The sequence below is a fragment of the Ranitomeya imitator genome, chromosome 7, assembly GCF_032444005.1.
Source record: "Ranitomeya imitator isolate aRanImi1 chromosome 7, aRanImi1.pri, whole genome shotgun sequence".
Lineage (NCBI taxonomy): Eukaryota > Metazoa > Chordata > Amphibia > Anura > Dendrobatidae > Ranitomeya > Ranitomeya imitator.
This window is the reverse complement of record NC_091288.1, coordinates 45,702,865-45,728,527: the sequence shown is the minus strand read 5'-3', so window position 1 is coordinate 45,728,527 and position 25,663 is coordinate 45,702,865. Positions and strand designations below refer to the sequence as shown.

The 25,663-nt window shown below is 43.8% G+C and overlaps 1 protein-coding gene across 1 annotated transcript in view; it reads left to right on the top strand.

The window, feature by feature from the left end:
• Positions 1 to 200: 200 nt before the first annotated feature.
• LOC138646081 (acetylcholine receptor subunit alpha-1-B) overlaps positions 201 to 25,663 on the top strand; it is a 42,824-nt gene continuing 17,361 nt past the window's right edge. Inside the window, exons 1-5 of the mRNA XM_069735550.1 lie at positions 201 to 317; positions 4,551 to 4,751; positions 4,839 to 4,883; positions 24,230 to 24,339; positions 24,898 to 25,093. Of these exons, the coding sequence (XP_069591651.1) occupies positions 201 to 317; positions 4,551 to 4,751; positions 4,839 to 4,883; positions 24,230 to 24,339; positions 24,898 to 25,093 (669 nt within the window). The remainder of the gene's footprint in view (positions 318 to 4,550; positions 4,752 to 4,838; positions 4,884 to 24,229; positions 24,340 to 24,897; positions 25,094 to 25,663) is intronic.

Genomic DNA, 25,663 nt, shown 5'->3' with positions numbered 1-25,663 from the left:
TGAATGAACATCCTCCAAGGCCGGTGATTCCATAATTTTTGCCAGGGGTTGTATAATATGGTATGGTATGTTACAGTGCATGAACAAAACAATTAGATCACAAAGTGAATAGTGCTAAATGATAGATTAGATCAATGCCTGTTAGGTATAGTGTATATTCAATAAAAAAAGTTAAATGCTGCATCAATAAAGTTACCTACATGAAGGCCAAGGGAGATAAAAGTCCCAAAATGTTGGCAAATCTTCCAGGTTCCAAAAAGTCTCCTGGAACGTCCAAGTGGTTCCCCCTAAACTTTTTCATCACAAGGTACCTAGAAGTACATTCATGGGTGGAATTAGGGCATGGTATACTGCAATAAGGGTCTGATCGTAGACATCTAGAAATGGACAAACCTTGACCATGGATGGGTGCACCAGATGTGTCAGCCTTAGCTGCCAGAATGAGGCTCCAAGCTGGTACCACCTCAATGGGCTAAACATGTTCTAATAGTACGGTATATAGACACCATCTAAAGTAGGCAAGAATTTAAGAAGACTTTGGGCTGAAATGCTCAAACACGTGTATGTATAAATAGCTTTTTTAATTAATGGTGGAGCATAAATGAGAGAAGATAAAACTTTGATAATTCTACTTGAAGCCATAAGTTGTAAGAGACGTCTGCTCAATAATTTCTGAAAGCTCCCAGAGGCTCAGCTGTCCCCGAAAACAGGTGGAGAGCAATAATAGCCCAGTAGTCTCATTCCAATCCAGGCACCGGAAGCTGCAGTGTCCTCCACACCAGACGAGTTTCAACATTCTAAAATATCATTCCAGGCATCAAACCAAAGTGTAAGAGAGCTGGACGAAAAGGAAGGAAATGGGTTTGACTGTTGCACACGTTATTTTCTTCATATTATCAGGTACAATTACTACTTTTTTTCTTTGTGTATAAATGTTTATTCCTTTGTATATTTTTGGTGGGGAACGTAGTCCTAACTGCTAATAATAAATGTAAACTCAGTCATTTATACCTGGGCCTGAAAGTTTCGATATGTTCTAAAATTGTTGCAGTGAATTTTTCCATTTCTAATACATACATCGAAAATTTTGGGAGAACAATGTGTTCTCCAATAAGTTTTGTTGTGAGGCTCCTAGTATTTCATGTCGTAGGGGTCATACGGGTCTTTTACAGAAGTTCAGGGCAGAGGTACATTTGCTTGGAACTGTTATATAAGTCTAGAATACAGATAAAAAGTGGCAAAGAATTGCAGAAATGCAACAAATTGCTGCTGCTTGCCACATATAAAAACAATCATTCTTTAACAGATGAGTATCTTTGTAGAATTATTTTTTATCATTTTTATTAATTGTTCTAGAGCTATAATTCTGCTGTGTTATGGCCATATATTTTCTAAACGATAATTAATTTACAATGAACTGGAAATATCTGAATAGTTTATGGTTTATATGTTATTTGATGGCTGTCCATTTATAAAGTAAGAGTTTGTAGAAAAAAGGTTTTATAAATTTGGCGACAACCCCCTATGTACACAATAGTATCAAGAACCAAAAGGTGTCAGAACAAGAATAGGAATGTGTAAATTGTTCCAAATGTATTTTATACTATTTTCTTTACATTATATACACTGCCTGATCTTAATATGCCAGTTTACTATTATAGCCTTCCTTCAAATAATGCTTCCTCCATTGTACCCTTCACTGGAAACCTTTGGTGAAATGTAAGAAAAGACCGTGTTGGGGACGATTTCCACTTACAAATCACTGACTTTTTTTAAATGTAACAGGATTAATACTGTGCATAAATCTATTAATCGATGCAGCTAGCGTTCATGATATATTGTGTATATTAATGAACAATTCGGGTCACATTATTATATTAATTGAAATACATATTTACCAACAAGACAAAAAAAACCTCAGAAATTCCTATTACAGCAATTAAGTAACATGTCATTCTTGTATCCGTGAATATAGTAAAGGAAAACTAAACATACAAAATTTCCAAATAAAATTAAACAAAATCTATCTCTTAATTTTTTCTTTAACTTTTATCCTATTCTGTCGCATATTACATATATAATTAAGACGTATATAAAGGAGTTTTTGTTAGGTGTCCTGTCCCATGAATTAGCCTTTTTTCCTTTTTTTTTTGCCATTTTCTGTGTTTGTCAGTAAATCAGCTGCCTGCAGCAGGAGCTTCTCCCTCTGTTATGGTGCAGCAGGAGCCTCTACCTCTGTCTTGCTGCAGCAGGAGCTTCTTCCTTTGCTGTGCTGCAGGAGGAGCTTCTCCCTGTGCCTTGCTGAAGCAGGAGCTTCTCCCTCTGGCATGCTGCAGCAGGAGCCTCTTCCTCCACCTTCCTGAAGCAGGGGTCTCCCCCCTCTGCGGTGCTGCAGCAGGAGCTTCTCCCGATGCAGGTGGTTCTCATTTTGTCCTGCTGCAGCAGGAGCTTCTCACTCTGCAGTGCTGCAGCAGGAGCCTCTCCCTCTGCGGTGCTGCAGCAGGAGCTTCTCCCGATGCAGGAGGTTCTCATTTTGTCCTGCTGCAGCAGGAGCTTCTCACTCTGCAGTGCTGCAGCAGGAGCCTTTCCCTCTGCAGTGCTGCAGCAGGAGCCTTTCCCTCTGCAGTGCTGCAGTAGGAGCTTCTCTTTTTGTCCTGCTGCAGCAGGAGCTTTTCACTCTGCAGTGCTGCAGCAGGAGCCTCTCCCTCTGACTTCCTGCAGAAGGAGCCTCTCCCTCTGCCTTCTCTGCAGTTGGACACAAATATTGTTCCATCCCACTCTTAAATCTCTACTTCTTCAGTCCTTCACCAGCTGAAAGTGTAACAGATCAGAAAGTAACACGATGATGACAACCAGTGTGCGCACCTTCTCCCTGTGCATTCTGTGACCCTTAATTGGTAAATCCAATTAATTAGGAAGAGATTAGTTTGCATTGCTATTTGTCTGCACAACTGATTTGTCACAGAGATATTTAACTCCTTCATGACCTTGGGATTTTTCATTTTTCCGTGTTCGTTTTTCACTCCCCTCCTTCCCAGAGCCATAACTTTTTTATTTTTCCGTGAATTTGGCCATGTTAAGGCTTATTTTTTGCGGGACGAGTTGTACTTTTGAACGACATCATTGGTTTTAGCATGTCGTGTACTAGAAAACGGGAAAAAAATTCCAAGTGCGGTGAAATTGCAAAAAAAGTGCAATCCCACACTTGTTTTTTGTTTGGCTTTTTTGCTAGGTTCACTAAATGCTAAAACTGACTTGACATTATGATTCTCCACGTCAGTACGAGTTCATAGACACCAAACATGACTAGGTTATTTTTTATCTAAGTGGTGAAAAAAAATTCCAAACTTTGCTAAAAAAAAACAAAAAATTGCGCCATTTTCCGATACTCGTAGCGTCTCCATTTTTCGTGATCTGGGGTCGGTTGAGGGCTTATTTTTTGCGTGCTGAGATGACATTTTTGATGATAGCATTTTGGTGCAGATACGTTCTTTTGATCGCCCGTTATTGCATTTTAATGCAATGTCGCAGCGACCTAAAAAACGTAATTCTGGTGTTTTGAATTTTTTTCTCGCTACGCCGTTTAGCGATCAGGTTAATGCTTTTTGTAATTGATTCGATTCTGAGCGCGGCGATACCAAATATGTGTAGATTTTTTTTTTTTATTGATTTATGTTGATTGGGGTGAAAAGGGGGTGATTTAAACTTTTATATTTTTTTTATTTTTTTCACATTTTTTTTAACTTTTTTTTTTACTTTTGCCATGCTTCAATAGCCTCCATGGGAGGCTAGAAGCTGGCACAACGCGATCGGCTCTGCTACATAGCAGCGATCTGCTGATCGCTGCTATGTAGCAGAAATGGAGGTGTGCTGTGAGCGCCCACCACAGGGTGGCGCTTACAGCCACCGGTCATCAGTAACCATAGAGGTCTCAAGGACCTCTATGGTTACAATGGAGACGCATCGCCGACCCCCGATCATGTGACGGGGGTCGGCGATGACGTCATTTCCGGCCGCCCGGCCGGATGCGGTAGTTAAATGCCGCTGTCTGCGATTGACCCCGGCATTTAACTAGTTAATAGGTGCGGGCAGATCGCGATTCTGCCCGCACCTATTGCGGGCACATGTCAGCTGTTCAAAACAGCTGACATGTCCCGGCTTTGATGCGGGCTCACCGCGGAGCCCTGCATCAAAGCAGGGGATCTGACCTCGGACGTACTATCCCGTCCGAGGTCAGATAGGGGTTAAGTTGCTGACAACCCCTTATGGGAGCGTGAATGTTTTTTCTGTTGGTTGTCAGTTCAGCTTTCCTACTGACAGATCCGACAATGGGAAAAAGTGAAATCAAATTGTAAACAATATAACAGGAGATGGCAACTAAAGGACTAATGTAAACTACAGAAACCCATGGCATCACCCTACTGCAGGCCCCAATAAATACACAAGACATTCCCTTTAATGCACGTTCACCTCTGAGCCCACTAAGTGAGGGACCAGTGACCACCAGCTTTCCAGGGGGAGAATCCTGCCAACAGCTCCGTAGATCTTAGCTTCTTGGACCCTGTGATTGTGATATTCTTCCATATTTTCTTCCCTTCTCTACAGCTGGCGCCGTTCTCTCCTATGAAAATGAAACTCGTCTACTTAATGACCTCTTTGAAAACTACAATAAAGTTGTGCGTCCAGTAGAGACTTTCCATGATAAAGTTGTGGTCACGGTTGGGTTACAGCTCATCCAGCTTATTAACGTGGTACGGAGGTGAATCTTCTAAAAACAAAACTTTTTTTGAGTCCTTTTTTTTCTTATAATCACCTGATATTATCGCTCATGCTTGCAGGATGAAGTCAATCAAATTGTATCCACCAATGTTCGCATTAAGCAGGTTTGTGGTCGCTGTTCTTTATCATTTTTATACATAATCTTCTTTTTGGGAAATAAAACTTAAAGGGAAGGTGCCATCAAAAAAAAATTTTTTTCAGAAATTGTAAAAATGTAAAGAATTAATGATTACATTTTCTTAAAAAATATTATCATTTGTTTATAATTTAGTAAAATATGAAAAATAATTTGAAAAGTTTTGGAATTTCCACTTTTCAACACTAGGGGGAGCAGCTGCTGAAATTTCAGAAAAACCTAGTGTACAAATAGCTCACATTACTGCACTGCAGTAAATATGGGCGGAGTCTGCTGACGTGTGTGATGTCTCCTCCCCTTCTGGGTGTTTGCTAAGGGATTAGAGAGGATGATATTCAGGAACCCAGTGAGCAGCCATTTTGTTGCTGACTGCAGAGTATGGCTGCCGTCACACTATCAGTATTTGGTCAGTATTTTACCTCAGTATTTGTAAGCCAAAACCAGGAGTGGAACAATTAGAGGAAAAGTATAATAGAAACACGTCACCACTTCTGCATTTATCACCCACTCCTGGTTTTGGCTACAAATACTGAGGTAAAATACTGACCAAATAATGATAGTGTGAAGGCAGCCTTATACTGACAAGTAGACAGTCACCGAGGATGGCAGGCAGCAAGGATTCTGGGAGATATGTGGTGGAGGGAGCACGGTGACAGCAGCACAGAGTATTTCAGGAGAGCAGTGTGCTGGTCTATGGGGGCTCCCTGTTTGGTGCGCGGAGCAGCCAGGGATTGTACATAGGGCGCTGTCTTTTATACACATGGATGGACCGTCTGCTCCACAGAAATCCAGGAAACATTTCTGCGGATTGATGGCCTGTTCTGATCCAGACTTTTCATGCAGACCCCATTCCCCTCCTCAGATCCTGTCTTCTCCATCCTGTCCTGGCGATGTGTGAAAGCGAGGCGACAGGTGCAGTCCGGGGTGACGCTGGGAAGGAAATGTAGCCATATAGTAACGATAAAAATGAGACCCCTCTCTTCAGCTACCTCACCAGCCTTCCCCTGACTACACCTAACTGGAGGTCACGCTGTCCCCTCTATTACCCCAGACCCGCGTGCAGGTGCTCAGCCAGAACCACCATAGAATGGGTCCGCTTTCTGAAGATAATACTGCCATAGTGTTCTCGCATAATACCGCCATATAGATCACACACAATACTATCAAATAGATCACACAATACTGTCATACAGTTCTCACTGTAAGACTCATGCTGGTGTGGTAGATGGAGGCAGGTATATCTCGCCCAGGTGTTTGTCCTATGTGAATTAGGCCACTCAGTATCTTCAGGGTGCTAATGGGTTAATGATTGCAGGAATAAAAGATGACCAGCTGGGTGTTTCCAGTGTCTGCCTGGGGCACACAGATTGCCTGCCTGTGTGGGACAAACGTGAGTGAAGAGCTCTGCTCAAGATCTGTGCGATGTTAGCTGGGTGGGAGAAGCCCCCCCAGTTGTTGAGATAGCAACGTATTTGTTTAGTTAGTGCCGGACAGCCTAGGATTTATTTTTATGTTTTGTTTTTTGTGTTGCTTTCACGTTAATAAATCTGACCTGAGGTCAGCTTGCTCAGAAACCTGCTGTACGCCTCAGATTCAATGCACAAACCACGTGTCCTTTGACCCCAGCAAAGGCGATCCCAGAGTGTTTTGTCACATTGTGGTGGAGAACGCGGGCATACCGTGGCACAGGCGACAGCATGGAAGACGTGGTGAAAGCCTTAGTACAGTCCACTGCTGTACAGCAGCAGGCCACTGCCGCACAGCACGAAGCTAATCGCTTGATGGCCGCACAGCTGAAGGAGTTACTGGACATGACGGTTGCAGACCGCCAACTTTTCCAACAGGTGGCGCAGCGCCTGGTGAGCATGCCTGACGCTGACCCGGAAGCAGAGTCCAGAAGGATCCATGTGAGTCGATACTGGCAAAAGCTGACTGCAGAAGATGACGTCGAGGCATACCTGACAACGTTTGAGCGGACGGCATTGAGAGAGAAGTGGCCGAAGGCACGATGGGCCGATTTGATTGCCCCGTTTCTCTCCGGCGAGGCCCAAAAAGCTTACCATGATTTGGACCCGGAGGTCGCTCAGGACTTTGAGAAGCTGAAAGCTGAGATCCTGGCCCGGCTGGGTGTGACGACGGCTGTCCGTGCACAGAGGGTACATCAGTGGACATACCAGCAAGATAAACCAGCGCGGTCTCAGATGTTCGACCTGATCTACTTGACAAAGAAATGGCTGCAACCCGAGGTACTGACAATACCCGAAATAATCCAGCGGGTTGTCCTGGACAAGTACCTGAGAGTACTACCCCCAGCGCTGAAAAGGTGGGTAAGCCAAGGAAATCCCACGACAGCGGATCAACTTGTGGAGTTGGTCGAGCGTTATTCCGTGGCAGAAGGACTTCCCGACGACACCGCCAAACCCCGGTCTGTGCCTCTTCCTCGTGGAACCGGTAAGACTGTTCCAGGGACCACGGGTGAAGGAAAATCGCTTAAAACTGTGGGGGAGGAGTCCGGGACTGCTCGCACTCCGAGACCAAGAGTATTGGACGGTGGTCTCAGTAGGGGACCTGTTAGGTGTTTCCGCTGCCATGAGAAGGGTCATGTTTCTGCGAACTGTCCTGTTACCGCTGAACCCATGCAGTGCGACGTTATAGACTCTAGAAAACGCATGTCTTTGGTTACACAGCTAGTGAGTGTGAATGCGGGTCAAAATGATACAGTGAAACACCTGTGTGAATTATCTGTTGATGGGAAAAATGTTGTGGCATTACTAGACTCTGGAAGTGTGGTGACTCTGGTGAAAGCTAGTCTGGTGGCACTTCCATCTGGTCCGTCTGACAAGTTTTCTGTGACGTGTGTGCATGGTGACACCCGCTCGTACTTAACAGCGGTCATATGGATTTCTACTCCCTATGGGTCAGTGCAGCACAAAGTGGGACTCGTTCCCGCATTGTTACATGATGTAATCCTGGGCAGGGATTTTCCCTATTTCTGGCAGTTGTGGGAGAATCAGTTGCTCCGTCACGGTAGCTGTACCCGTGAATCTTCTCCCATGCCATCTGGAGGTCCCGAGTCCCTAGAGGAGACCCCACAGGAAGACGTTGCTGGGGAGGTTAGTGAATCTAACCTTCAGTACCCCTTCTCCGTCATGGCGGGGGAAACAGAGGAAACTGAGGAACCTCAGCGAGAGGCGGAGGCAGACAGCCATCCGGCACCCTGCCTGCCAGATTTGGGAGTCCAGGTGGATGACTTCCACAGCGAGCAAATGAAAGATCCTACCCTGACTCCGGCTAGGAAAAATGTAAAAATGATAGATGGGGTACCCGTAGAACCTGACACTAGGCTAGCGTACCCATATATGGTTCTTGAAAATGATTTGCTCTACCAGGTAGAAAAAAAAGGGGAAGACACAGTGCAACGGTTAGTGGTACCCAAACCTTATCGGCGGAAGGTACTGGATTTGGCCCACGGACATATAATGGGGGGACATCTGGGGGTACAGAAAACCACAGAAAGGATATTGCATTGTTTTGTGTGGCCTGGAATACATTGTGATGTGCGTAACTATTGTGAGTCCTGTCCAGAGTGCCAAATCGCGGCCCCTAAATCTCAGTTCCGTAGCCCTTTGGTACCCCTTCCTATCATCGGGGTCCCTTTTGAGAGAATTGGGATGGATTTGGTTGGGCCCCTTCCCCGATCCGCACGTGGGCACCAACATATCCTCGTCATCGTGGACTATGCCACTCGTTACCCGGAAGCCGTCCCTTTGCGTAACACAGCTACCAAGACGATCGCCAAGGAATTGGTACAAGTGTTTAGTCGGGTGGGAATTCCAAAACAGATACTCACCGACCAGGGGACTCCCTTTATGTCGAGGGTAATGAAGGAGCTCTGCAGGCTCTTACAAATAGACCCGTTGCGTACGTCTGTCTATCACCCTCAAACAGATGGCCTGGTTGAGCGCTTCAACAAAACCTTAAAACAGATGCTCCGGAAGGCGATAGACAAAGATGGGAAGAACTGGGATTACTTGTTACCCTATTTGCTGTTTGCCATTAGGGAAGTTCCCCAGTCTTCCACAGGATTTTCGCCTTTCGAACTGTTGTACGCCCGTCGTCCCCGGGGACTGCTGGACGTCGCAAAAGAAACCTGGGAAGGTCAAGTCACTCCCTTTAAAACTGTGATCGACCATGTAACACAAATGCAGGATCGTATTGCCGCTGTCATGCCCATTGTTAGGGACCATATGTTACAGGCCCAGGGAGCCCAGAGGCAAAGTTATGATAGAGGCGCTAAGGTCCGTACATTTGCACCCGGCGATAGGGTGTTGGTCCTAATCCCTACGGTGGATAGTAAATTCCTGGCGAAATGGCAGGGCCCATTTGAGGTCCGAGAAAGAGTTGGTGAAGTGAACTATAAAGTGTACCAGCCGGGTAAGAGAAAACCGGAACAGATTTATCATGTGAATCTGATAAAATCCTGGAAAGACCGCTCTGCCCTAACGGCGGATCTGCCCCGTCCGGTTTGTTCACCTACTGTACCAGAGGTGCGGGTTGCTGAGACTCTCTCAGAACGACAAAAATCTGAGGTTAAGCAATTTTTGTTACAGAACCGACAGTTTTTCTCCGAAAAACCTGGCCGGACTAAGTTGGTGAAACATGAGATTGTCACAGAGCCTGGCGTCACTGTTCATGTGAAGCCCTACCGGATTCCGGAAGCCCGCCGTGAAGCTGTCTCCCGGGAAGTGATGGCAATGTTGGACTTAGGAGTCATTGAGGAGTCACACAGCGCCTGGCCCAGTCCAATTGTGTTGATACCTAAACCGGATGGCTCCATCCGGTTTTGTAATGACTTTAGGAAACTGAATGCAGTTTCTAAATTTGATGCGTACCCTATGCCCCGGGTCGATGAGTTGATCGACCGGCTTGGTAAAGCCCGATACATTACGACCCTGGATTTAACAAAGGGGTACTGGCAGATTCCTCTGGCCGAGGCGGCCAGAGAGAAGACGGCATTTGCTACACCGGAAGGTCTGTTCCAGTATGTCTATATGCCGTTTGGACTTCACGGAGCTCCCGCAACGTTCCAGAGATTGATGGATCGAGTCTTGAGGCCTCACAGACAGTACGCTTCTGCCTACCTGGATGACATTGTAATTTACAGCATGGACTGGGAAACTCATCTCCAGAAGGTACAAGCGGTGATTGATGACCTGCGAGGTGCAGGTTTAACGGCAAACCCCAAGAAATGCCACATCGGGCTTGAAGAAGCCCGATACTTGGGCTACGTGATTGGCCGAGGAGTGGTTAAACCCCAGATCGACAAAATACAGGCAATTCAGGGCTGGCCACAACCAGTGAACAAGAAACAAGTGCAGGCTTTCCTGGGGATTGCCGGCTATTATCGCCGGTTCATACCCAATTTTGCAGCCATGGCTACTCCCTTGACGGATCTTACCAAGGGGAAGGGTTCCGTCATGGTAAAATGGACCTCAGCTGCTGAAGAGGCCTTCCACAGCCTGAAACGGGCTTTGTGCTCTCAGCCCGTACTAGTGACTCCTGATTTCAGCAGCGAGTTTGTGGTACAAACTGATGCCTCTGATACTGGTGTCGAAGCTGTACTTTCCCAGGTGAGGGACGGAGTCGAACACCCGGTCCTCTATCTCAGTCGGAAACTGAATGTACATGAGCAAAGGTATGCGGTGGTTGAAAAAGAGTGCCTAGCCATTAAATGGGCTCTCGACTCCCTCAAGTATTACCTGGCTGGTAGGAAGTTTAGGCTGGTCACAGACCACGCCCCTCTCAAGTGGATGCACCTCCACAAGGACCGTAATAGTCGGGTAACCCGGTGGTTCCTTGCCCTGCAGGCTTACTCTTTTACGGTGGAGCACCGACCTGGGGTGCAGATGGAGAACGCCGATGCCCTATCCCGAGTGCACTGTTTCAAAAGTGTTCTTGCTCGACCGGAGTGGTCTGAGCAAGGGGGGGGGGATATGTAAGACTCATGCTGGTGTGGTAGATGGAGGCAGGTATATCTCGCCCAGGTGTTTGTCCTATGTGAATTAGGCCACTCAGTATCTTCAGGGTGCTAATGGGTTAATGATTGCAGGAATAAAAGATGACCAGCTGGGTGTTTCCAGTGTCTGCCTGGGGCACACAGATTGCCTGCCTGTGTGGGACAAACGTGAGTGAAGAGCTCTGCTCAAGATCTGTGCGATGTTAGCTGGGTGGGAGAAGCCCCCCCAGTTGTTGAGATAGCAACGTATTTGTTTAGTTAGTGCCGGACAGGCTAGGATTTATTTTTATGTTTTGTTTTTTGTGTTGCTTTCACGTTAATAAATCTGACCTGAGGTCAGCCTGCTCAGAAACCTGCTGTACGCCTCAGATTCAATGCACAAACCACGTGTCCTTTGACCCCAGCAAAGGCGATCCCAGAGTGTTTTGTCACATCACATAATACCACCATATAGATCACACATAATACCGCCAGTGTTCTCACATACCGCCATATAGATCACACAATACTGCCAGTGTTCTCACATACCGCCATATAGATCACACATAATACCGCCAGTGTTCTCACATACCACCATATAGATCACACATAATACTGCCAGTGTTCTCACATACCACCATATAGATCACACATAATACCGCCAGTGTTCTCACATACCGCCATATAGATCACACATAATACTGCCAGTGTTCTCACATACCGCCATATAGATCACACATAATACCGCCAGTGTTCTCACATACCACCATATAGATCACACATAATACCGCCAGTGTTCTCACATACCACCATATAGATCACACATAATACCGCCAGTGTTCTCACATACGCCATATAGATCACACATAATACCGCCAGTGTTCTCACATACCACCATATGCTTCTCACATAATACCGCCAGTGTTCTCACATACCACCATATAGATCACACATAATACCGCCAGTGTTCTCACATACCACCATATGCTTCTCACATAATACCGCCAGTGTTCTCACATACCACCATATAGATCACACATAATACCGCCAGTGTTCTCACATACCGCCATATAGATCACACATAATACCGCCAGTGTTCTCACATACCACCATATGCTTCTCACATAATACCGCCAGTGTTCTCACATACCACCATATAGATTACACATAATACCGCCAGTGTTCTCACATACCACCATATAGATCACACATAATACCGCCAGTGTTCTCACATACCACCATATGCTTCTCACATAATACCGCCATATAGATCACCCATAATGCCGCCACATAGATCTCACATGTATTGTAAATAAAGACTCGGCCAGAATAAAGTCCTTTATTAATCTTTTTTATACCATACCGAACGCATAATCCTCGACTCCCTCATCTCCCACAACAAAAATAATAAACCACAATGGGGAAAGACACGCAGGGGGGAGAGGAGTGCATAGGAGAGGATTAGATACTGACTGCTGAGCCGTGTATCTAATCCTGTCCTGTGTGATACTGTGCTGCGCCGTGTATCTAATCCTATCTTGTGTGATACTGTACACAGGACAGGATTAAGGTACCGTCACACTAGACGATATCGCTAGCGATCCGTGACGTTGCAGCGTCCTCGCTAGCGATATCGTCCAGTGTGACAGGCAGCAGCGATCAGGCCCCTGCTGTGCTGTCGCTGGTCGGGGAAGAAAGTCCAGAACTTTATTTGGTCGCTGGACTCCCCGCAGACATCGCTGAATCGGCGTGTGTGACACCGATTCAGCGATGTCTTCACTGGTAACCAGGGTAAACATCGGGTAACTAAGCGCAGGGCCGCGCTTAGTAACCCGATGTTTACCCTGGTTACCATCCTAAAAGTAAAAAAAACAAACAGTACATACTTACCTACCGCTGTCTGTCCTCCAGCGCTGTGCTCTGCTCTCCTCCTGTACTGGCTGTGAGCGTCGGTCAGCCGGAAAGCAGAGAGGTGACGTCACCGCTCTGCTTTCCGGCCGCTGTGCTCACACAGCCAGTACAGGAGGAGTGCAGAGCACAGCGCTGGAGGACAGACGGCTGTAGGTAAGTATGTACTGTTTGTTTTTTTTACTTTTAGGATGGTAACCAGGGTAAACATCGGGTTACTAAGCGCGGCCCTGCGCTTAGTTACCCGATGTTTACCCTGGTTACCGGCATCGTTGGTCGCTGGAGAGCGGTCTGTGTGACAGCTCTCCAGCGACCAAACAGCGACGCTGCAGCGATCCGGATCGTTGTCGGTATCGCTGCAGCGTCGCTTAGTGTGACGGTACCTTTAGCTACACAAGACTAGATTAGCTACACAAGACTAGATTAGCTACACAAGACTAGATTAGCTACACAAGACTAGATTAGCTACACAGGACAGAGGTAGCAGTGGTAGATGGTATATAGAGGCAGGCAGCAGTGGTAGATGGTATATAGAGGCAGGCAGCAGTGGTAGATGGTATATAGAGGCAGGCAGCAGTGGTATATAGGGGCTGGTAGCAGTGGTATATAGGGGATAGTAGCAGTGGTATATAGGGGCAGGTAGCAGTGGTATATAGGGGCTAGTAGCAGTGGTATATAGGGGCTAGTAGCAGTGGTATATAGGGGCTAGTAGCAGTGGTATATAGGGGCTAGTAGCAGTGGTATATAGGGACAGGTAGCAGTGGTATATAGGGGCTGGTAGCAGTGGTATATAGGGGATAGTAGCAGTGGTATATAGGGGCTAGTAGCAGTGGTATATAGGGGCTAGTAGCAGTGGTATATAGGGGCAGGTAGCAGTGGTATATAGGGGCAGGTAGCAGTGGTATATAGGGGATAGTAGCAGTGGTATATAGGGGCTAGTAGCAGTGGTATATAGGGGCTAGTAGCAGTGGTATATAGGGGCAGGTAGCAGTGGTATATAGGGGCAGGTAGCAGTGGTATATAGGGGCTAGTAGCAGTGGTATATAGGGGCTAGTAGCAGTGGTATATAGTGGCTAGTAGCAGTGGTATATAGGGGCTAGTAGCAGTGGTATATAGGGGCTAGTAGCAGTGGTATATAGGGGCTAGTAGCAGTGGTATATAGGGGCTAGTAGCAGTGGTATATAGGGGCTAGTAGCAGTGGTATATAGGGGCAGGTAGCAGTGGTATATAGGGGCAGGTAGCAGTGGTATATAGGGGCTAGTAGCAGTAGTATATAGTGGCTAGTAGCAGTGGTATATAGGAGCAGGTAGCAGTGGTATATAGGGGCTAGTAGCAGTGGTATATAGGGGCTGGTAGCAGTGGTATATAGGAGCAGGTAGCAGTGGTATATAGGGGCTAGTAGCAGTGGTATATAGGGGCTAGTAGCAGTGGTATATAGGGACAGGTAGCAGTGGTATATAGGGGCTAGTAGCAGTGGTATATAGGGGCTAGTAGCAGTGGTATATAGGGACAGGTAGCAGTGGTATATAGGGGCTAGTAGCAGTGGTATATAGGGACAGGTAGCAGTGGTATATAGGGACAGGTAGCAGTGGTATATAGGGGCTGGTAGCAGTGGTATATAGGGGCTAGTAGCAGTGGTATATAGGGGCTAGTAGCAGTGGTATATAGGGACAGGTAGCAGTGGTATATAGGGGCTAGTAGCAGTGGTATATAGGGGCTAGTAGCAGTGGTATATAGGGACAGGTAGCAGTGGTATATAGGGGCTAGTAGCAGTGGTATATAGGGACAGGTAGCAGTGGTATATAGGGACAGGTAGCAGTGGTATATAGGGGCTGGTAGCAGTGGTATATAGGGGCTAGTAGCAGTGGTATATAGGGACAGGTAGCAGTGGTATATAGTGGCAGGTAGCAGTGGTATATAGGGGCTAGTAGCAGTGGTATATAGGGGCTAGTAGCAGTGGTAGGTGGTATATAGGGTCTGGTAGCAGTGGTATATAGGGGCTAGTAGCAGTGGTAGGTGGTATATAGGAGCAGGTAGCAGTGGTATATAGGGACAGGTAGCAGTGGTATATAAGGGCTGGTAGCAGTGGTATATAGGGACAGGTAGCAGTGGTAGATGCATAAGAAAATAAAAACTCTGTACTTACCTTCAGTCCTCCCCCAGGAAGTGCTGAGTCATGTTCAGGGCAGAGCAGTGTGACAATCTCCCTGCTCTGAACAGGTCGGCAGTGAGCAGTGATTGCAGCCTGTGCTGTAATACTAAGTACAGGCTGCAATCACAGCTCCTGGCTGCAGATACTCACCCTGAACCTCGCTCCCAGCAGCAGCTTCTCCCTGGCAGCTCCTGCTATGATCGCACACACTGAGCTGTGTGTGCGATGACAGAGGAAAATAAAAAAACAAAATGGCGGCGATCTCCTCTCACAGCTGTGACGTAGCAGCCCAGGGGGCGTGCCCAAGTCACAGCTGAGAGGCAGGAGGAGCGGTCGGAGCCCGACTGTTGGCTCCTATGCCCATGGCTGCCGTAAGTGAGGTGTGCAAGTGTCGTGTTCAGACACTTACACCCACACTAATGAAAATGGCGGCCTCCAGTGGCAAAAGTAAAAATGAATAAATAAAAAAGTATTAAAGTACTACATTTACTTTTGTATTAAAAATAATTGATTATATAATCAATAATTATTAATACAAAAACTAAAATCACGGCACCCTCCCTTTAAAGAAGCTCTCCTCCTCTTCTTCCTTTTCCTCCTCCTCCTCCTCCCATCCAATTTTTTTTTTATAATTTAGCATATTGTAATCATCATATTATATAGCACTGTGTACTTACAATTGCTAATTTTGCCTTTCTACCCAGCTACTTCTCCTATTTTTCATTAGGTCTATTACATCACTTGATTAATAACTGACGAGCTGAATCCTTCTAGGCTCCATGTAGAAAGAGGAGGTCAATTTTCTCTGCATGAGTGATCACTGCAAAAGTCTATGGTGGGGGAGAGGGAGCAGCTGGGTCAGGAGTTGAAGAGGAGAATGATTTCTGCAGGGACAAGAGACTTCCTGTTTCTAGCTGATAAAAGAGAAGAATTAGCTGTGTAGAAAAGCAAAATGAGCAATTGTAAGTACTCAGTGCTATATAATATGATGATTGCAATATAGTAAGAGGATAAAAACTTTGGAGGAGGAGTGCTTCTTTAAAAGGAGTTTTCAAAGGCTTATTCATTGACAACCTCTCCTTAAGATAGGCCATCGATATTTCTTCCGTGGTGTTGTGATCCTGGGATCCCCACTGTTAAAGGAGTTGTCTGGGATTGAACAATTGATCACTTTGCCTGCAGGACAGGTCATCAATAAGAGATTGGTAGGGGACCGACATATGGTACCCCACAATTTACTGTCTGTAATTTTCTGTGGTGGACACACGGAAAGTTTGGGGTGGAATAAAGCAGCTCCGTGAATAGTTTAGTGTCCGCTGCCCCTTATCCGGAAACCATTGGAGCATTTAGCCGATTGAGGTCAGCCCCCCTATTACTGATGTCCTATCCTAAGAAGGAGGGGACCATAGCACTCCATCACATGCCGCTTTCTTTTCATTTTGCACACAGACATATCGATTCAGCTGTATTGGGTAGCAATAGTATACAGATTAAAACGTGGACATCTTGGCAGCCGTCCAAGACCCAAAGCTCCGGGGGTGGCCATGTCTGCCTAAAGAGACCCTGATCTAATCTGCCACTTGAAAGTATTTCTCATCAGCGAGCTTTTAGGGTATGTGCACACGTCCGGATTTCTTGCAGAAATTTCCTGAAGAAAACCGGAAATTTTCTGCAAGAAATCCGTATTTTTTTTTTGCGTTTTTTTCCTGTTTTTTTTTTAGCATTTTGCAAGCGAAATTAGCTTGCAGAATGCTAAAGTTTTCCAAGCGATCTGTAGCATCGCTTGGAAAACTGACTGACAGGTTGGTCACACTTGTCAAACATAGTGTTTGACAAGTGTGACCAACTTTTTACTATAGATGCTGCCTATCCAGCATTAATAGTAAATGATAGAATGTTTAAAAATAATTTTAAAAAATTAAAAAAATGGTTATACTCACTTGGAAACAGCCGATCTCCTCAGCGGCGTCCGTTCCTATAGATGGTGTGTGTGTGCAGGACCTTCGATGACGTTGCGGACACGTAAGCGGTCACATGAGCGGTCACGCGACCAATCACAAGGCGGCGACGTCATCTCAGGTCCTTCACACAGAGCATCTATAGGAACGGAAGAGAGAGCGTGCACCGATGAGAGGCGGGAAGACTCCGGGGCCATCAGAGGGTGAGTATATGACTATTTTTTATTTTAATTCTTTTTTTTTTTTACCAATTATATGGTGCCCAGTCCGTGGAGGAGAGTCTCCTCTCCTCCACCCTGGTTACCAACCGCCCATAATCTGCTTACTTCCCGCATGGTGTGCACAGCCCCATGCGGAAAGTAAGCAGATCAATGCATTCCTAGGTGTGCGGAATCCCCGCAATTCCGCAAATTTAATGAACATGTTGCTTTTTTTTCCGCAATGCGATTTTTTCGCAGAAAAAAATGCAACATTTGCACAAGAAATGCAGAATAGACTGTAAATAATAGGAGGCATATGTAAGCTTTTTTTTGCGTTTTTATAGCAAAAAAACGCGAAAAATACTGCACATGGCCTAACAGTTTCCTCCTATGGCTTAATGGGAATCTGTCACCAGGTTTTTGCTATGTAATCCGAGAGCAGCATGACGCATGGTTGAGACACTGATTCCTGTGATGTGTCATTTATTGAACTGTATGTTGCTGTTTCAGTAAAGTCAGTGTTTTATCAGCAGGAGATGATCACTAAAGGACTAGAAGTCTTGTGCCTCCTGGTCCACCTTCAACACCGATTGGCAACTTTCTGTCAATGAACACAAAAAAGCCGCCAATCAGAGATGTGGTCAGGGTTATACACAGCTCGGTATTCAGAGAACTGTCAGATCTGCAGCAGAGGAATCGAGGATTGAATCAGAATGACAGCAAGCAGCCCAAAAAGTGATACATAGCTGGAATCAGGGTCTCTGTCCCGACATCATGTTGCTCTCAGAATACATAGTAAAACCTGCTGACATATTCCATTTAAGCATCACTTATATAAGTGATGGCGCAGTAGGGATGATGCGTTGCTCACCATTACGACTAGTGATTTGCTGCAGTGGTCACACGCCGGCCCCACCAGAGATGAAGCTTGAAGGCCGACTAGAGCAGTGTTATGGAGGAGTATTAGGGGATTAGTAGGTGACAATGCTTTCTTTTTATTTGCATATTTTTGGGCTTAACTTTAGAAATAAAAGGGTTGAACAGCCCTTTAAGTACCAAAGAATCCATTTAAGGGGAATTTTCTCTAAGTGCGTATTTTGGGTATAATGATTCATCCAATAATCCCGAACATTAGACCACTCTGCCCCATCAATGTCTCATTCTCTGGCTGCCATTTCAATGCAATGCCCCTCAGTCTACCCATGGTGAATGCAGGGCATTGTAGCCATCTCATTCTTGTCTGCAAAGATCATACCAGAAGATTAGACATGGTGGGAAACGTGCGCGCTCCAATCAATGCTTCTACTTGTATCGGTGGAGATAAGACATGGCAAAGAGACAAATGCTAGTTATGGAAACACGACATCCAAAGTTATTAATAAACCAAGTATGGACATTGTTATCCTCATAGCCGATCACATGCAGACAGACCGCCAATAATTAGTATTCATTATTACCTCAATAAAGTGAATATAATACAACACATTATATACATGAGGTGAAGATTATTATCTAGTCGTTTGCTGAGAAGAAACAATGAGATTAAATTGTACATGCGGTATAAAATCTACCATTATGGCAGAGAACATCTCTGCTACTGCGCCAATTATCTGATCATTAATACATGTTGTTAAAGCTTTGTCATAGGTTATACCCACATCCTCCACTAGAGGGGGCTCACTACATCAACACACTGACTCTCTATACAAATGAAGCTAGCACCTCCTAGTGGTGGATGCAGGTATATATAATGATTGATCAAGTCAGGAAAACAGATAACCTACAGTATATATATCAATTATGATACAAAAACGTATTGTACCAGTAATAAATTTTATATGTCTCTGTTAGATCACACAAAAATTACTCAATGTTTTAGCTGAAATTATTAAAAAGGCTACCTACCACAACGTCTATCTAATGTGTCCAGTATTGGATGTCACATCTGCAAAAAAATCTTGGTTAAGTCACTCAACAATATACAGTATATATATATATATATATATATATATATATATATATATATATATATATATATATATATATATATATATATACAGTGGGGCAAAAAAGTATTTAGTCAGTCAGCAATAGTGCAAGTTCCACCACTTAAAAAGATGAGAGGCGTCTAATTTACATCATAGGTAGACCTCAACTATGGGAGACAAACTGAGAAAAAAAATCCAGAAAAATCACATTGTCTGCTTTTTTAACATTTTATTTGCATATTGTGGTGGAAAATAAGTATTTGGTCAGAAACAAAATTTCATCTCAATACTTTGTAATATATCCTTTGTTGGCAATGACAGAGGTCAAACGTTTTCTGTAAGTCTTCACAAGGTTGCCACACACTGTTGTTGGTATGTTGGCCCATTCCTCCATGCAGATCTCCTCTAGAGAAGTGATGTTTTTGGCTTTTCGCTTGGCAACACGGACTTTCAACTCCCTCCAAAGGTTTTCTATAGGGTTGAGATCTGGAGACTGGCTAGGCCACTCCAGGACCTTGAAATGCTTCTTACGAAGCCACTCCTTCGTTGCCCTGGCGGTGTGCTTTGGATCATTGTCATGTTGAAAGACCCAGCCACGTTTCATCTTCAATGCCCTTGCTGATGGAAGGAGGTTTGCACTCAAAATCTCACGATACATGGCCCCATTCATTCTTTCATGTACCCGGATCAGTCGTCCTGGCCCCTTTGCAGAGAAACAGCCCCAAAGCATGATGTTTCCACCACCATGCTTTACAGTAGGTATGGTGTATGATGGATGCAACTCAGTATTCTTTTTCCTCCAAACACGACAAGTTGTGTTTCTACCAAACAGTTCCAGTTTGGTTTCATCAGACCATAGGACATTCTCCCAAAACTCCTCTGGATCATCCAAATGCTCTCTAGCAAACTTCAGATGGGCCCGGACATGTACTGGCTTAAGCAGTGGGACACGTCTGGCACTGCAGGATCTGAGTCCATGGTGGCGTAGTGTGTTACTTATGGTAGGCCTTGTTACATTGTGTCCCAGCTCTCTGCAGTTCATTCACTAGGTCCCCCCGCGTGGTTCTGGGATTTTTGCTCACCGTTCTTGTGATCATTCTGACCCCACGGGGTGGGGATTTTGCGTGGAGCCCCAGATCGAGGGAGATTATCAGTCATCTTGTATGTCTTCCATTTTCTAATTATTGCTCCCACTGTTGATTTCTTCACTCCAAGCTGGTTGGCTATTGCAGATTCAGTCTTCCCAGCCTGGTGCAGGCCTACAATTTTGTTTCTGGTGTCCTTTGACAGCTCTTTGGTCTTCACCATAGTGGAGTTTGGAGTCAGACTGTTTGAGGGTGTGCACAGGTGTCTTTTTATACTGATAAGTTTAAACAGGTGCCATTACTACAGGTAATGAGTGGAGGAAAGAGGAGACTCTTAACCCCTTCATGACCGGGGGATTTTTCGTTTTTCCGTGTTCGTTTTTCGCTCCCCTCCTTCCCAGAGCCATAACTTTTTTATTTTTCCGTCAATTTGGCCATGTGAGGGCTTATTTTTTGCGGGACGAGTTGTACTTTTGAACGACATCATTGGTTTTAGCATGTCATGTACTAGAAAACGGGAAAAAAATTCCAAGTGCGGTGAAATTGCAAAAAAAGTGCAATCCCACATTGGTATTTTGTTTGGCTTTTTTGCTAGGTTCACTAAATGCTAAAAATGACCTGCCATTATGATTCTCCAGGTCATTACGAGTTCATAGACACCAAACATGACTAGGTTATTTTTTATCTAAGTGGTGAAAAAAAATTCCAAACTTTGCTAAAAAAAAAAAAAAAAAAAAATTGCGCCATTTTCCGATACTCGTAGCGTCTCCATTTTTCATGATCTGGGGTCGGTTGAGGGCTTATTTTTTGCGTGCCGAGATGATGTTTTTAATGATAGCATTTTGGTGCAGATACGTTCTTTTGATCGCCCGTTATTGCATTTTAATGCAATGTCGCGGCGACCAAAAAAACGTAATTCTGGCGTTTCGAGTTTTTTTCCCGCTACGCTGTTTAGCGATCAGGTTAATACTTTTTTTTATTTGATAGATCGGGCAATTCTGAGCGCGGCGATACCAAATATGCGTAGATTTGATATTTTTTTTATTGATTTATTTTGATTGGGGCGAAAGGGGGGTGATTTAAACTTTTATGTTTTTTTTATTTTTTTCACATTTTTTTAAACTTTTTTTTTTAACTTTTGCCATGCTTCAATAGCCTCCATGGGAGGCTAGAAGCAGGCACAGCACGATCGGCTCTGCTACATAGCAGCGATCTGCTGATCGCAGCTATGTAGCAGAATTGCACGTGTGCTGTGAGCGCCGACCACAGGGTGGCGCTCACAGCGACGGGCAATCAGTAACCATAGAGGTCTCAAGGACCTCTATGGCTACAATGGAGACACATCGCCGACCCCCGGACATGTGACGGGGGTCGGCGATGACGTCATTTCCGGCCGCCCGGCCGGAAGCGGTAGTTAAATGCCGCTGTCTGCGTTTGACAGCGGCATTTAACTAGTTAATAGGTGCGGGCAGATCGCGATTCTGCCCGCGCCTATTACGGGCACATGTCAGCTGTTCAAAACAGCTGACATGTCCCGGCTTTGGTGCGGGCTCACCGCGGAGCCCTGCATCAAAGCAGGGGAGCCGGCATCGGACGGTATAGTACGTCCGATGCCGGTAAGGGGTTAAAGAAGAAGTTACAGGTCTGTGAGAGCCAGAAATCTTGATTGTTTGTTTCTGACCAAATACTTATTTTCCACCATAATATGCAAAAAAAATGTTAAAAAAACAGACAATGTGATTTTCTGGATTTTTTTTTCTCAGTTTGTCTCCCATAGTTGAGGTCTACCTATGATGTAAATTACAGACGCCTCTCATCTTTTTAAGTGGTGGAACTTGCACTATTGCTGACTGACTAAATACTTTTTTGCCCCACTGTATATATATTTATTAATTATATGGACAATATATACTGTATATTATTATTTATATATACAGTATATCATTATATATATATATACAGTGGGGCAAAAAAGTATTTAGTCAGTCAGCAATAGTGCAAGTTCCACCACTTAAAAAGATGAGAGGCGTCTGTAATTTACATCATAGGTAGACCTCAACTATGGGAGACAAACTGAGAAAAAAAAATCCAGAAAATCACATTGTCTGGTTTTTTAACATTTTATTTGCATATTATGGCGGAAAATAAGTATTTGGTCAGAAACAAACAATCAAGATTTCTGGCTCTCACAGACCTGTAACTTCTTCTTTAAGAGTCTCCTCTTTCCTCCACTCATTACCTGTAGTAATGACACCTGTTTAAACTTGTTATCAGTATAAAAAGACACCTGTGCACACCCTCAAACAGTCTGACTCCAAACTCCACTATGGTGAAGACCAAAGAGCTGTCAAAGGACACCAGACACAAAATTGTAGCCCTGCACCAGGCTGGGAAGACTGAATCTGCAATAGCCAACCAGCTTGGAGTGAAGAAATCAACAGTGGGAGCAATAATTAGAAAATGGAAGACATACAAGACCACTGATAATCTCCCTCGATCTGGGGCTCCACGCAAAATCCCACCCCGTGGGGTCAGAATGATCACAAGAATGGTGTGCCATCCCAGAACCACGCGGGGGGACCTAGTGAATGAACTGCAGAGAGCTTGGACTGATGTAACAAGGCCTACCATAAGTAACACACTACGCCACCATGGACTCAGATCCTGCAGTGCCAGACGTGTCCCACTGCTTAAGCCAGTACATGTCCGGGCCCGTCTGAAGTTTGCTAGAGAGCATTTGGATGATCCAGAGGAGTTTTGGGAGAATGTCCTATGGTCTGATGAAACCAAACTGGAACTGTTTGGTAGAAGCACAACTTGTCGTGTTTGGAGGAAAAAGAATACTGAGTTGCATCCATCAAACACCATACCTACTGTAAAGCATGGTGGTGGAAACATCATGCTTTGGGGCTGTTTCTCTGCAAAGGGGCCAGGACGACTGATCCGGGTACATGAAAGAATGAATGGGGCCATGTATCGTGAGACTTTGAGTGCAAACCTCCTTCCATCAGCAAGGGCATTGAAGATGAAACGTGGCTGGGTCTTTCAACATGACAATGATCCAAAGCACACCGCCAGGGCAACGAAGGAGTGGCTTCGTAAGAAGCATTTCAAGGTCCTGGAGTGGCCTAGCCAGTCTCCAGATCTCAACCCTATAGAAAACCTTTGGAGGGAGTTGAAAGTCCGTGTTGCCAAGCGAAAAGCCAAAAACATCACTGCTCTAGAGGAGATCTGCATGGAGGAATGGGCCAACATACCAACAACAGTGTGTGGCAACCTTGTGAAGACTTACAGAAAACGTTTGACCTCTGTCATTGCCAACAAAGGATATATTACAAAGTATTGAGATGAAATTTTGTTTCTGACCAAATACTTATTTTCCACCATAATATGCAAATAAAATGTTAAAAAAACAGACAATGTGATTTTCTGGATTTTTTTTTCTCAGTTTGTCTCCCATAGTTGAGGTCTACCTATGATGTAAATTACAGACACCTCTCATCTTTTTAAGTGGTGGAACTTGCACTATTGCTGACTGACTAAATACTTTTTTGCCCCACTGTATATATATATATATATATATATATATATATATATATATATATATATATATATATATATATATATATATATATATATATATATATATAGTCTAATATATAAATAATATATAAATAGTATAATATATATTATTTATTTATTTTTAGAGCACCATTGATTCCAATGTGCTGTACATGATAATATAGATAGATTAGATTGCGCAGTTTTACTTGTCCCCCTTCATCTGTCAGGCTACCATTTCATTTGCTGTTAGTTCCAATAATAATTAAGGGGTTAGCAAGTTAATTAGTAAGGTACCCATTTACAGACACTGGTTGCAGAAATATACTGTATATGTAAGATCTTGTTTGTGAACTTTCACAATGAAATTGACTTATTATTAACATTTACTGTATGTATGATATGCACACACTAATAATAATAATAATAATAATAGTAAATTTTTTTAAAATATTTTATTTGTTTAGCAATGGGTGGATGTCAACTTAAAATGGAACCCAGCAAAATATGGTGGGATACAGAAAGTACGAATTTCTTCCAGTAATATTTGGCGACCCGATTTTGTTCTTTACAACAAGTAAGATGTCTATCCCTTCATTATGAAGTTAACTCAATGTTTTATAATATATATATATATATATATATATATATATATATATATATATATATATAAATAATATTCATCAAAATATAAAATTGCATAATAGTATACCAATAAACATAAATATAATTTAGTCTTAGTTTCTCTCTTTTATACTGCTTACAAAGCCATAGATTTCATGATACACTTTGCATAGATTAGTAAACTTACTTATAGACTTCTTATCAAAATTAGTGTATGCTCCTGGCTTTGGCTTGAAAACGATAATTTAAATATCAGGGTAGAACCTTTCAAATAGAATTACCGTATACGGCCATTCTGACATGGATTTTCATAATAAGTACACCAGGCTCATCAGGTATAAAAAGAAATCTACATGTATGCAGTTTGCATTGTGAACTCTGGGACAGATACATGTAAGTAACCCAACATTTCCTAATATATTATTACATTGTTAATTGTCTAGAGTTTAGCTGATGAAAATAAGTCGAAACATTTGAAGGAATTAACTTTTTATCTTTTACTTCATCACAGTGCCGACGGAGACTTTGTTATTGTAAAGGATACAAAGGTCCTCCTTGATTATACAGGAAAAATTATATGGACTCCTCCGGCCATTTTTAAAAGTTACTGTGAAATTATAGTCACATACTTCCCATTCGACCAGCAGAACTGCAGCATGAAACTGGGAACCTGGACCTATGATGGCTTGTTAGTAGTTATAAACCCGGTAAGGAATCTTTGCATGAGTTGATGGCTGAATGCCTTGTAAATATATCCTGCAGTTTTTATAATCTGCACTCACAATATTATTATGGTTTTATACCAAAATGTATTTCTGTATCTACAGTATACTAGCAGATATTTTTGACACCCTATTAGGAATTAGCGAGCACTAAAATGCTCAGGTGCTCGTTACTCGAACCGAGCAATTCCTAATGCTCAGATGCTTGTTTCGAGTATTGAGTATAATGGGAGTCAATGGGAAATCCGAGCATTTTTCCAACAGATCCTACAAGGAGGTCTGGGGGGGCAGATGGATGGAAAAAGTGCTCAGTGGAAGGAGAACATGGTGGGGAAGACCCCTGGAAGCATCTCTGACTTTTAGATCGCTGCTGAGAACAATGGTGTCACACTTTTACTCCACTTAAGGACTGAAAAAAAACCATTCAAAATCGACGAGAAATTGGAGTTTACAGGAAAAAAAAATGTTAAGAAACGTTTTTCCCTATATAATGACTTGTATATAATTAAACATTTAAAAAAGTTTTTAAAAATGATAATTTAAGAAAACCAAAAC